The sequence below is a fragment of the Diaphorina citri genome, unplaced genomic scaffold (genome assembly GCF_000475195.1).
Source record: "Diaphorina citri unplaced genomic scaffold, Diaci psyllid genome assembly version 1.1 scaffold908, whole genome shotgun sequence".
In the NCBI taxonomy this organism is placed as follows: domain Eukaryota; kingdom Metazoa; phylum Arthropoda; class Insecta; order Hemiptera; family Psyllidae; genus Diaphorina; species Diaphorina citri.
Window position 1 is genome coordinate 19,738 of NW_007378339.1, and position 13,253 is coordinate 32,990.

A 13,253-nucleotide genomic window follows, 5' to 3' on the forward strand; every position below is an offset into this window, starting at 1 on the left:
GTGGAACAAAAGCCATATTTAAACAAAAGAGAACAACTCTATTTTTCTTACCTTGAACTATTCAGACTGGGTTTACTAGATTTAATTTCATTTTTAATTCTCTGTTCTAAGTTTTCCTCTTCGAGACATTCTCTCCGCCTGCGGAACTCATTCAGTTCTTTGGATTCCTCAAGATATTTTCGTTTCTCCTCTTCAAATTTGGATTTATCGACAAGATCTAGGAACTCCACCTCATCGTCATCCAGGCCCTTGATCATGTTTTCTGGAAAATGAATTCAATTACAAAATTGAGTTTTAATTAAAAAAAAAAAAAAAAAAAAAATGGAAATGGAAATTGAGTTAAGTGTAGGGTACCTATATTGTACTTTATAGCCAATCATAGGAGCCAATATAGGAGAAATTAGTCATATAGGGGAAGGGAAATAATCTGTATGAATGTGGCACACTTCAAGATCCTGCTCATTTACTTGTATGTCCTCTGTTGAAGAAACCCTGTACGGAGCTAGATCTTTTGCCATGGAAATCCAGACTGCTCTTTTCTGGATGGACAAGATTTGACAGACAAGCTGGACACAGGGAGCAAGTAGGGGAAGGAAAAGAAGGAGACCAAAACAAAAAGGGGAGGGAGAAAGCATTAAATGGGAGAGAATGGCTGGAGAAACCCTGCACGGAGCTAGATCTTTTGCCACGGAAATCCATACTGCTCTTTTCTGGATGGACAAGATTTGACAGACGAGCTGGACACAGGGAGCAAGTAGGGGAAGGAAAAGAAGGAGACCAAAACAAAAAGGGGAGGGAGAAAGCATTAAATGGGAGAGAATGGAGGGGTAGGATAAAGGAGAGTAATACCAATCCCAAATAATATCAAGAAAAGTTGCCGTCAGTAAAACAAGATGACTGTAAATTCTAGCTGCATGCTTATTATTCTTCCTCCTAGCTTTTTCCTACTTAAATAGTCAGCATTCCTTGTCAGTCCCTTCCAGGTGGCCATATTGTGTACCTCATACCCTGTTGGATTTTTCTCACTCAAGTCTTGATTGACACAATCCTTCCACCTTTTCTCTGCCCTCTCTTGCCCTTTTCTCCCGCTCACTTCAACAGCCATATTGTGTACTTCATACCCCGTTGGATTTTTCTCACTCAAGTCTTGATTGACACAATCCTTCCACCTTTTCTCTGCCCTCTCTTGCCCTTTTCTCCCGCTCACTTCAATTCTCTCAACTCTTTCCACTATGTAGCTCTCATGTCTTCTACAAAATAATCTTTGGGACACCACCAAGACCACACTTACTCAATTTGTGTGCTTCTTCGTATTCAAACTCCTTCTTATCCTTCTGCTCCTTCAGTCGGTCAAATAGAGATCGGGGATCATATTCTTCCTCCGGAGCTTCAACGGGTTGATCTGCCGTTCTCACTTTTTCCCATTCTTCCTGCCGACGTTGCCTCTGATTGGCAATCTCTGTTTCCGAAATGAAACCTGAGCTCATCGTTGTGGTTCTATGGACCACTTGACTGTAAGCAAAATTGAATATAACATGGGTTATTGCAAAAAAAAGTTCTGTGGCCAGCCTAGTTCAAGGATTTGTAAAAGCTTAACCCATCCTTTGAGGATGTTTGCCCCTACGCCTAAGCCTTGGAATGGACTTTTTGCGTATGACTTTGTGGCCAGCCTAGTTAGCTTGAAAGGTAGCATGCCTGCCTTGTAAGCACCAAGGTTGGTGGTTTGATTCCAACACAAGGCAGACTTTATCCTTAACAGATAAGACTTGTTCTCAGGACAGCTGGCTTTCTCCAATCTTGTGCTTCTCTCTTCTATTTTGGGACGATGTGACCACGGACTTTACAGTTCCCTCACCAAACCTCTACGGAATAAAACTTGGGTCAATGGAAAAAAAAAAGACATGGGTCTAGTATGGTGGCACTGATATTTTACTTTTCAATGTTCTTAATTTCAATTTCTACACCACTCACCTGGAAAATAGTGTGGGAGTCCTGAATCTGGATGGAACTCGTTCTCGACAGCTAAGGCTCCCAGGAAATGGGATAAATTGATTCAATAAATTCAATTGAAATAATTATTTAATTAAAATTACTTAAAATTTATTCAAAGAGATTTTTTTCATTTTTTTTTTTTTTTATCTTTTTATTTTATAGTTATAGTTTCAGTTTTTACCACACCGCTGAAATAGCGCTGCAGTAACTCGCGTTTAGCGCTTTTAGTGTTGAACTGAAGAACTAATTTTGTAAACAACAGCATGTGATTTTTTTTTTTTTCAAAAAGTGCCCGCGAAAATGAAAATTTTGTAGTGGTGGATTTCACCAACACAAACAATATGGTTGATCAGATTAATCGACCGTTAGTGATTATGCGCCATTTTTTCAAAATTCTGTTTCACCATTCAAATTCTCCTCTTAATTAACGCAACGAGAGAAATCCTTTTGATTTCTGCAGTTGGTATTTCTGTAATATTATAAATGATGTTCTGATTGGTTGAAATTTATTTTTACAAGCGCGGTTCTTTTTAAAACAAGTACTTTTACTTTGATTTGAATTTTCTTTTGTACTTTTTGGTAGAGGGTAGAGGAGGAGAACTATCGATAGTCGGCGCCATCGATAGTTATCGATACTTTGATTTGAATTTTCTTTTGTACTTTTTGGTAGAGGGTAGAGGAGGAGAACTATCGATAGTCGGCGCCATCGATAGTTATCGATATTTTTCAAAAAAACTATCGATAACTATCGATAGTTTTCGATAGTTTTTTTTAGAGGAGGAGAACTATCGATAGTCGGTGCCATCGATAGTTATCGATATTTTTCAAAAAAACTATCGATAACTATCGATAGTTTTCGATAGTTTTTTTTATTACATACCTAACCTAATTTGAAGAAAATTATTAACTGTACATGTATTAATTTAGGTCACAGGGTTTTATTTCAACATTTTATTTATTTATTATTATTTTTTTTTACAAAATATATTTTTTTCATAGATTTGTATACATCTATGTTTTTTTTTACAATTTTTTTACACTTTTCACTTCTAAAACGACCAAAACAAACGAAAAAAAATGTAGGAAAAGGGAAAAGTAAAAAGTGGGATCCTCCTGTCTCCTGTTATTCCTGTTCCAACAAATCCCTGGATGTCAGTTTGTGGTTTCTGTTCCTGGTTTTGGTTCCTGTATTAAATTAAGATGTGAAAAAAGGTAAGAAATTAAGTGCTTGGGCAAAAACAAAAGTTGTATACCTAATCCTTTTGTAAACCTAAAAATCTAAAAAAAAGTTGTAAACCTAAAAATCTAAAAAAAGTTGTAAACCTAAAAATCCTTTTACCTTTAGAATGATAAGACCTGAGCCGTTACAGTTCCCTCTGTCCCTTGTTCTAAAGTGCTCTCTAAAAGGGGGGAGTGCCCCATCTCTTACCTCTTTTCCAGGATGATGGATACCTATTACTTATTTACAACCAAAAGTAGAAAAGATTGATCAAGTAACAAGATTCCAGCGAACAACATGAAGCTTTATGCTTGTGGTTTTAATTTAAATGGACAAATATCAAAGTCTGTTAATGCTAAATTACCTTGGACTCAGATAGAAGGAAATCATAAGTATGGAGATAGAGATTCCATGGTTGCCTTTGGATTCAGCTATGTTATTTTGTGTTCTGGTGAGTCTGACAATTATTTAGCCCCCCAAAAAAATCATTGTGATACTTTTGCTCTGAACTTGTTCAAAAAATTGCGAAAGAAATACATAATACACAATAACCTAATCATTTCTGCACATTTTAGATTCTAGAAGGGGGGAAAAAAGAAGGAGAAAACTTGAAGGCAATATTTTTCTTACTACTCATTTCATATTCTGTGCTGTATTGAATTTTCTATTGTTGAATTTCAGGCAATCAAATTAAAATCAGTGGATTTGACAATCCATCTGTCCAACAGTTGATACTGCCTGGACCTGAATCCCCTATAGTCAATGTATCAACTTATAACACCCATGTTATTCTCATACAATCCAATGGAAATATTTGGAAACTAGATCTTCCTAAATCCAGATCAAAGCAACAAAGAAAAATTGAAGAGAAATCTGAATGTGTAGAATTGACACAAGATCAAAGTGAAACAACATCAGGGAAAGCAATTTTGGATAAATCACAGGATGATGATTGGCAAGATTTGAATGGTCTGACTCAAATTAATGCTTTGTTTTCCTGTGAACTTGATTTGAGTGAGGAACTTGATCTGAGTGAACACAGTGTAAGTGGTGGTGGACTTAGAATCTGGAGGTTGGCAATTCAAATCCAAGTCAAAAGTCATCAAAATTAATCAAAGTGTACTAATTGAGGATTGACATTATTTGTGACCAACATGTTAGTTTGCTTAGTCCTTTGGTCAATACTGGACTTATCTATGCCATTCCCCCTATAAGTTAAAAAAAAAAAAAAATATTAATCTTTTGCTTTCCTTTTAGATGCCTAAAGAGGAAAATGTATCCCATCCAGCCTATTCAAGTGAGGATAAATGTAAAAGCAAAAGAAGAAAAAAGTCAGGAAGACATAGAAGGAATCACTTGAGAAAATGTGTGACAAGTGATAACATACAATTACTGCTGTCTGAACAAGGTAATGAAATAGTATAAGTTTGTACAAAGTAGCTACTACCTACTACATTTTTTACTTTCTTTTACTAAGTATAGCAAGCTATACTAGTAATGAAAGTATTGCAATCAGTCCAAATTTTTGAAGTAAAAAAAAAAAAAAAAACAGAAGTAACCAGCAGCAATAGCTTATTGAATGCACCAGTTTCCAATAGATCACAGAAGTTAAGCCACATTACACATGGGTTGGTATCCGGATGTGTGAACATCTGGGCCATTGAAAATGTTAGTACAATCAAAAGAACTTGCTGGAAAAAGTGCTCAACAGTGCTTTTTTTTTTCAAATTTAAGCAAGGTTTTAATTTATATAAAAAAAAATACACCTATTTTGTACCAAATACATGATAACATGATACCTTGTTTAGACTGCGGGAGTAAAGGGACTTTTCAGTCTCATTCTGGCAGTATAAACAGGGTATTCTATTCTACAGATTTTTTTTTTTTTTTTTTTTTTTTTTTTTTTTTGGGAGAACAAGCTAAACTAACAATTATTTTTTTAATAAGAAATATTTTTATTTTATAAATAGAATGATTTTTGTTGGTAGAGTTCTTTAGTAATTTTTTAAAATTAGAATGTTATTGCTGAGATATTTCATTTTCTTTATTTAAAAAATAAATAAAATAAATCAATAAGTGAGAAAGCAGTAACCCATAATCATCAAGTGAATAGTTTATTCTTTTGGGATAGGACTGAAAAGTTCCTTTTTTTGGGGGGGGGGGGGGGCCCTTTTGTAAGTTTGGGCTAAAAAAAATTATTTTTTTTTTCCCAAAACTTTTTGGGGGGGGGGGGGTGGCCATTTGTAAGTTTGAGCTCAAACAAATTACTTTCTTTATCCCAAAACTTGAACTTTTTTCCCAGTGTGTTGATAATACTTTACAAAGCTTTGGTGATTGTACTTGGTAACATGAAATGTCAGTTACTTGCGTAAGAACAGACTTTTATTTTTATTATGGGTTACTGCTTTAATTGTAATTATTTAATTAAATAGAAACTACATATCAGAGGCTTGGTTCAGACGAGATAACACCATAACTGGAGACGTGACAATGATTGGATGATAGACATATCTCCCTTTCTCTCTCTCTACCTTCCACTTTTTGACTCTCTCTCTCTCTCTCTCTCTCTCTCTCTCTCTCTCTCTCTCTCTCTCTCTCTCTCTCTCTCCAGTGTGTTAATAATACTTTACAAAGCTTTGGTGATTGTACTTGGTAACATGAAATGTCAGTTACTTGCGCAAGAACAGACTTTTATTTTTATTAAGGGTTACTGCTTTAATTGTAATTATTTAATTAAATAGAAACTACATATCAGAGGCTTGGTTCAGACTAGATAACACCATAACTGGAGACGTGATCATGATTGGATGATAGACATATGTATCTCCCTTTCTCTCTCTCCCTCTACCTTCCACTTTTTGACTCTCTCTCCCTCTCCCTCTCCCTCCCTTTCTGTATCTTATTTCATCTTAACTTACCCTCACACTTAAACCCATAAAATACACGAAATCTTCTTTAGACTGCGAGAGTAAAGGGTTCCCTTTCTGTTTCTTATTTCATCCCTCTCACTTCACTTACCCTCACACTTAAACCCATAAAATACACGAAATCTTCTTTAGACTGCGAGAGTAAAGGGACTTGTCAGTCCTATGCTGTCCGTATAAGTAACGTATGTTCTATTCCAGGGGTTTCCAACTTCCATGTGTATTCGGGCCACATTCTACATTGGGAGGTACTTCGCGGGCGACATATGTACCTACACCTACATAGGGGAGCACCCCCCCTTTTTTTTTCAGAAATGCAGTCCAATCGAATTTTGAGCACCGCAGGCGAAATTTTTGAAAATTATTCTCCTAATTGTAACTGAACACTAAAGGGGGTCAGTTTCTACGACTCAATGATAACTACATTGGTCAGATTGGTCTTGTAGGTAAGTTTGTACAAATCCCAAAAAGCTTCGCGGGCCACAAAAATGGACTGGCGGGCCACGTGGCCCGCTAGTTGGAAACCCCTGTTCTATTCTATTCTATCCCGTTCTGCTCTCTTCGTTTTCGAGACTATAAGAGCTTAGCAGCTACAGTTCCCTCTATCAAATCTCTTTTCAAATCTCCCTTCTCTACCCACCCATCACCCTCTCTTCCTCCCTACGTTTAGTTTTCATGTTCACATCTCCAGCTGGTTTCATTTACCGCTAGCAAGAGAACATGAGTGCAATATAGTAGTGGTCAATACAAGATACAAGGTAGTTGGTCAAAGACTAATAAAGAGACAAGTGACTTCAGCACTCGAAATAACAAGGATATCGATTTTTTTTTTTACTTTCTATTATTCTTTTAAGTGGCTTTTATTCTTTTTCCCGAAGTCATAACAGAAAAGTTCCGGGACCAAGAAAGAAGAGCGGGAAGGTTTTTTAGCCACAGCGGCCAGGAATGGTGCCACAGAAGGGCGAAACACCATACCCTGAGCCGTGACTCCAGCATACCCTCCACACCATGCTGAAACAACAACAAGGGAAGAAATTTTGAATAAATCACAGGATGAAGATCGGCAAGATTTGCATGGTCTGACTCAAATTAATGCTTTGTTTTCCTGTGAACTTGATCTGAGTGAGGATGAACACAGTGTAAGTGGTGGTGGACTTTGAATTTGGAGGTTGGTTGTTCAAGTCCAAGTCAAGTTATCGAACTTATCTAGGTGAACTAATTGAGGATTGACATTTGGGAACAATATTTAAGGATGCTCTTCCCCCCTCTAAGTAAAATAAAAAACTAAATGTAAATGCAGTTTCTTTGTGTTATTATATCACAACTTTGGTGCTCACTACAGCATTGTAGGATTTTTCCCAATATCTTAATAATCCTAACATCCAATGTTTACCTACCATGCTGGCACTGGTTGCTATGTGCATTTATATGTCATAGCTACTCATTTTCCTCACGAGGCTGAGTGGGCCCTGCAACAGACAGTCACGGAATCAATCATTTGCATGATACAAATTTTTGACCATTTTTGACCCTATAGTCAGGAATTGAACAACAGGAATTGAACCCGGGTCTCCCGTGTGCAAGGCAAGCACAGTGACCACTACGCCATGGGAGCTGACAAAAAAAAACTAATAATCTTTTGCTTTTCTTGCCCAGATGTCTGAAGACAAAAAAGTATCACACCCACCCTATTCAAGTGAGGATAAATGTAAAAGCAAAAGAAGAAAAAAGTCAGGAAGACATAGAAGGAATTACTTGAGAAAATGTGTGACAAGTGATAACATACAATTACTGCTGTCTGAACAAGGTAATGAAATTGTAGAAGTTTGTACAAAGTAGCTACTACCTACTACATTTTTTACTTTCTTTTACTAAGTATAGCGAGCTATACTAGTAATGAAAGTATTGCAATCAGTCCAAATTTTTGTTCTACTAAAAAAAAAAAAAAAAAAAAAAAAAAAAAAAAAAAAAAAAAACAAGTAACCAGCAGCAATAGCTTATTGAATGCACTAGTTTCCAATAGATCACAGAAGTTAAGCCACATTACATAGGGTTGGTATCCGGATGTGTGACCATCTAGCATCTGGGCCATTGAAAATGTTAAGTAGTACAATCAAAAGAACTTGCTGGAAAAAGTGCTCTACAGATTTTTATTTATTTTATTTATTTCTTTGGGAATTTAAGTGTTTCTTTTTTTACTTGAGTTGGCTGTTTCATTCTTCATTTCAGGCCAAGTGTTTCACATGCCAAGCCGAATGGATCATTTCCTAGACCTTGTAGTGACGGATATAGCCTGTGGGTTTGACCATTGTCTCGCCTTGACTCAAGAGGGCATCGTGTTCTCATGGGGTAATGGAAGGTAAGACTGTTGCCCGCCTCCTTAAGTTAGACTTCTGGAAGCTGCTTGTCTTAGCTTAGATTATTGATCAGTAGCTCGTCTTAGCTTAGAATCTTAGAAGGTAGAGCGTCTGCTATATAAGCGCCAGGTCGCAGGTTCGATTCCCCCCTGGACGAACTTTATCCTATACGGATTAGGGTCGTTCTCGGAACGGCTGACTTTATCTTCTTTAGTACTCCTTCTCTTCGATTTCGGTACGATAAGACCTCCCAGGTCAAGCCTCTTCAAGGAAAGAAGATTTAGAAGAAGAAAGAAGAAAAAGTATAAAATAATACATAATAAATAAATAAAATCATAATGCATAAAATAGATTACTGGATTACCAATAATACCAACGTATTTAACATTAGTGAGCTTTTTTTTTTTTTAGGACCTTATTTTATGTGGTAGGGTTATCACTTACGTGAGCTCTTCCGGTTGGGTGCATTTTAAAAGATAAATATATTTTCCTTTTTTTTTTTCAGTCGCGGACAGTTAGGTTACCCAAGCTCTGGGACGGACGCCAATATGGAACCTCGTGAGATTCGCGCCCTGTCTGGTTTGGGTGTGGTCCAGATTTCGGCAGGGGGGTGGCATTCGGCAGCCCGGACTCAGGATGGATTCCTGTACGCGTGGGGGTGGAACAATGGTGGCCAAGTCGGGGTAGAAGGGAAATTGGACCTGGGTAAGTGACCCCAAGTGAGATGACTATTTTCTTTCTTCTTATCTAAACCTCTTTTATTTATTTTTTATTTTTACCAAGCAAAATCTTTTGTTGTAAACATTACCCATGTATTTGTTATTAAACCCATAAATTACACAAGACCTTGTTAAGACTGCTGTGGTAAAGGGACTTTTTAGTCTCATCCAATAAGAATAAACAAGGTGTAGGTATTCTATTTCACCGGTGTATAGAGGATTAGTGGCACAATTGCCTTAACTAAACGTTGAATTTGAACTCAGATTGTGTTACCGACAGCTAAGAGAACCGCGACAGCTTAACATGGTTGGAAAATCGTATTTGGTTTATTATTTTACCTTTTTACCCCGCCCTCTTATAAGGGACATAGGTACTACGAATCTTGTAGCATACTATAATAATGAATTTATTGACCATTGTAAACGCCTGTGAGGGTATTATTGCAAATGAAAGATATCTATATATCTATAGGTCATGTTATAACACAGATCTTTGAATTTTTAAATTTCAGTTGTTCATGATCCCCATCCTATGTCGTGGTCTGAGGATTTTGACTCCCAGAATATCAAAGTTGTAGATGTTGCTTGTGGTTCCAGACATACTCTAGCTTTGTGTGGTAAGTTATTGAAGTAGGTATACTAAAGAGTAATTTTGAAGCAGTAGCCTTCGTGGCCGAGTGGGTATCACACTCGGCTTGCACGCCGGAGGTCCCGGGTTCGAAGTTTTTTTGGCTCTGTGCTTGGAGTTTGGGGTGCACTCAGCCTCGTGAGGACAAGTGAGTAGCGACCAATGGCGGCATTACCAGTGTAAATTGATGATACTACTGACGTAAAGGGACTCTTTAGAGTCTTTAGTCCTATTTGAGCAGTATAAATAAGTGGTCAAGACGCTCGCCCGGTAATCAAGAGGGTGTGGGTTCAAGCCCGATCGAGGCATGGAATCTCAAGCAGTATAAATTACCACTATCATTATATGCCTTATGGTCGGTCGATTTCACCAATCTTTTTCAGCCTCTATAAGACCTGTTTAGCTAACAGCCTGTTAAGTTCCATTTGATTTGTATACGCTTAACCGGGCTTTTAGGCTAACAGGCTGTTGGGGACTAAAAAAAAGTTTGGTGAAACCAACACTTATTTTTTATTTTCAGATGATAACAGCCTATGGGGCTGTGGCTGGAACGAATACAATCAGCTCAGTATGGGCTGTGGTGTTAGTCAGGTTTCAGTAATGACGCGATTGTCTGTGCCAGAACATGTTAAAAATTGTCCTATAGTCAAACTATTTGCTGAACATTGGAACTCAGGTATCTTAGTACAATCGTAGGGAAATGACCTTATGGTCAATGTTCCAGACATTTGTAAACATAATTATTAGTGCAATCTCAATAACAAAACCACGGAAAGTAAGTAAAAGCCAGCCTATTTACCTTTGAAGGTAGCGCGATTGTCTGTGCCAGAACATGCTAAAGATTCCTCTATAGTCAAACTATTTGCCGGACATTGGAACTCTGGTATATTAGTACAATCTCAATAACAAAACCTATCTCACGATCACGGAAAGTAAGTAAAAGCCAGTCTGAGGTCGAGTGGATTAGAACACACCACATGCCTTCAGGCACACTCCATTTGTCAAGGGTCTAGGTTTTCCTTGCTCTTGGAATCAATTTAATTTGAAGTTACCTTGGAAGTTAGCCTTGCCTTGCCTTGTAAGCGCTAGGTCGCGGGTTCGATTCCCGCCCCGGGCGATCATTCCTGAACGCACTACCCTCCAATCTAACTGAGCTGGCGAACTCCATGATTATTCCAACTAGGAAAATTTGTTCAAATTCCCTCTAGGCTTAACTTTTAGAAATAGGTTGCTATCAAATGCTAGAAATTGACTATTGGGTCATTTTTCTAACTCTTGGAAATAAAAATGACATTTTGCCTGCCTAGTTACCTTGGAAGTTTGCGCGCTTGCCTTGTAAGCGCTAGGTGACGGGTTCGATTCCCGCCCGGGGCGAAATTTCCTAGCCGGTAAGGTTCGTTCTCGGAACGGGTGGCTTTGAATCTGTACACCTTTAGCCAGCGGCGAAAGCACTTTCAATGCACTAGTCACTAGTTCCCGATTAGATCACTAAAGTTAAGCAACGCCGCCCGTAGTTGGTATCCTGATGGCTGTTTTTTTTTTTTTTTTTTTAACAAAAGAAAAAGGTGATTGCAAAGCATTGATCACTACTTGGATATAAGTTTGGGAAGCAATCATCCAATATCCAGGTCCATAGTCACTTTACGATGGTAAAACTTGAATTTTTCTGGATGTACTCAGACTACACTCAGCCTCAAAGGCAGAAAAAAACTTTAAAAAAAATGTACCTATTACCTACCTCTACTCATTCATGTAAAAAAAAAAAAAAAATGAGGGGCTGGTCACATGCCACTTTTTTTATCTTCTGTTGAAATAGATTTTAAAATACAAGTATTATAATCATTGCTCAGAAATCAGATAACAAGAAAAATCCAACACAGGTTAATTTTCGCACTCCTTATGGCCAATCAGTTGAATTTTGTGTAATCAGTTTTTTAGGTATACCCCGGGTACACCTAACATTGAAGAAAAAAATAGTGACTATAGACCTGTGGCCTGTTCCAAGAACGACTCCACATTGCCCACTTTATACTTCATGCACGAACGGTACGAAGTTTTTCCTGCGCTTGGGGGTGCAGAGTGGTTCATGGAACAGGGAGATCTGACCCTAAAAAAAGAGGGTAGAAAAAATAAAAAAAGAGGAACAAAAAGAAAATTCTACATAAAGTATAATGTTTCTACTCTACTTGTATTATCACAAAAAAGCTTTGTTACTTGATGAGGTTCTTTTATATCCCTCCCCCTCCCAAATATTTAGAAGTAGGAAGGGTGAAAGCAACCCGTTTCAAGTAGGTTTAGCAAAAATTTAAAAATAAATTAAGGAACAAAGAAATGTGTGGCTATTTTCGGCCCAAAATTCTACGATAGAATTAATATTGTAAGGTCCCTGTGGATTATTAGAAAGGACCAAAGAGTACTTAAATAATAATAGACTCTTGAGTGGAAGATAACCACTAGGCGAGGTTAACACCTTAGGCGTTCTCTACCACCTAACCCTTAGAGCTCCATTATTATGTGATCATATTCTCAAATAAATGAGGATAAAATTCTTAAAGGCATTTTTCTTTGGTTTTTGCCAAACCTTAACAAGCTTTAGCGAGATCGTCTGAGTATGAACGAGAAGTTTTGTCTCTTCCCACCCTTCTGATGAGGTACATACTATGATAACTACGCGATGGGTATGCTACGACACAGACTACATGAGTCTAATGTAGCAGTTGTTTAACTGCTACGAAATAAAAACGGCGATGAAACTCTCTTTTAATGTCTTTGATAGTTATTACTTTCTATTACCCTTACGTATAGGGAACCTATACAAGGTAATGAGAAAGTATTGCAATCGGTCAAAAAAAAAAAAATTTTCTCTTCTATAATCTTTAGCCTCTCTTAATAATCCACAGGAAAAAAATTGCAGGGTATTTCATAAGATAAAACACCCTGTTTACAAAATTTTAAATTAAGCATTTTGAAGAATTTCTTTAAATAAATTATTATTTTATTTATTTATTTTTTACACTAAAAAAAGGCAGAGATCAAAATAAAGTAGTTGGCTGGTAATGAATTAAATAAATTTACCTGTTAAATAAATTAATTTTAATGGATCATTTTAGCGCTAAAATATAATTGAATAAAACTTATTGAATCTTCTTAATTCTATTTGCTTGTTTACTCAGCAGAAAAAAAATTAATCGTGACTACACCTATGAAGATAAATGCAGAAGGTCCCGGGTTCTATTCCCATCATGGAAAAAACATTCATTTTTCAGAAATATATTATTTAGCTAGAGTCCCTACTAGCTACACCTAGCTGAAAAATTAGACTTTTTTACTTTCTAGTCCTCCCCGGGCAAGACAATAGAGATGTGTAAAGATTCATTGAGCTAAAAAAATGAACTACTCTTTTCAGTGAACTAG

At 37.0% G+C, this 13,253-nt stretch overlaps 2 protein-coding genes across 3 annotated transcripts; one reads left to right on the forward strand and one right to left on the reverse strand.

Annotated features, from left to right (window-relative positions):
* Positions 1–47: 47 nt before the first annotated feature.
* On the reverse strand, positions 48–1,487 carry LOC103512981 (protein FAM192A). Its single transcript, XM_026826306.1, has 2 exons — positions 1,292–1,487; positions 48–262 (listed from the first exon to the last, which is right to left on the reverse strand). The coding sequence occupies exons 1-2, from the start codon at positions 1,485–1,487 to the stop codon at positions 48–50; spliced, it is 411 nt and encodes a 136-aa protein (XP_026682107.1).
* Positions 1,488–3,067: 1,580 nt separating this feature from the next.
* On the forward strand, positions 3,068–11,083 carry LOC103512988 (guanine nucleotide exchange factor SRM1-like). Of its 2 annotated transcripts, XM_026826310.1 has the most exons (9): positions 3,068–3,204; positions 3,433–3,662; positions 3,893–4,124; positions 7,157–7,274; positions 7,792–7,942; positions 8,365–8,494; positions 8,998–9,197; positions 9,724–9,828; positions 10,360–11,083. In XM_026826310.1, the coding sequence occupies exons 2-9, from the start codon at positions 3,509–3,511 to the stop codon at positions 10,533–10,535; spliced, it is 1,266 nt and encodes a 421-aa protein (XP_026682111.1). In that variant the 5' UTR covers positions 3,068–3,204; positions 3,433–3,508; the 3' UTR covers positions 10,536–11,083. The 2 variants fall into 2 exon arrangements, with proteins under 2 accessions (XP_026682111.1, XP_026682110.1); XM_026826309.1 differs by lacking the exons at positions 7,157–7,274; positions 7,792–7,942 and adding an exon at positions 4,469–4,619 and having other exon boundaries at positions 3,893–4,254.
* Positions 11,084–13,253: the final 2,170 nt, after the last annotated feature.

Bases quoted from the DNA above. Each gene is read 5' to 3' on its own strand.
- LOC103512981 (XM_026826306.1), bottom strand. From the start codon at position 1,487: ATGAGCTCAGGTTTCATTTCGGAAACAGAGATTGCCAATCAGAGGCAA. The intron at 263-1,291 runs GTAAGTGTGGTC...TTCATTTTCCAG, and splicing joins CGAAGAAGCACACAAATTGA to AAAACATGATCAAGGGCCTG.
- LOC103512988 (XM_026826309.1), top strand. From the start codon at position 3,509: ATGAAGCTTTATGCTTGTGGTTTTAATTTAAATGGACAAATATCAAAG. The intron at 8,495-8,997 runs GTAAGACTGTTG...TTTTTTTTTCAG, and splicing joins TTCTCATGGGGTAATGGAAG to TCGCGGACAGTTAGGTTACC. The intron at 9,829-10,359 runs GTAAGTTATTGA...TTTTATTTTCAG, and splicing joins ACATACTCTAGCTTTGTGTG to ATGATAACAGCCTATGGGGC.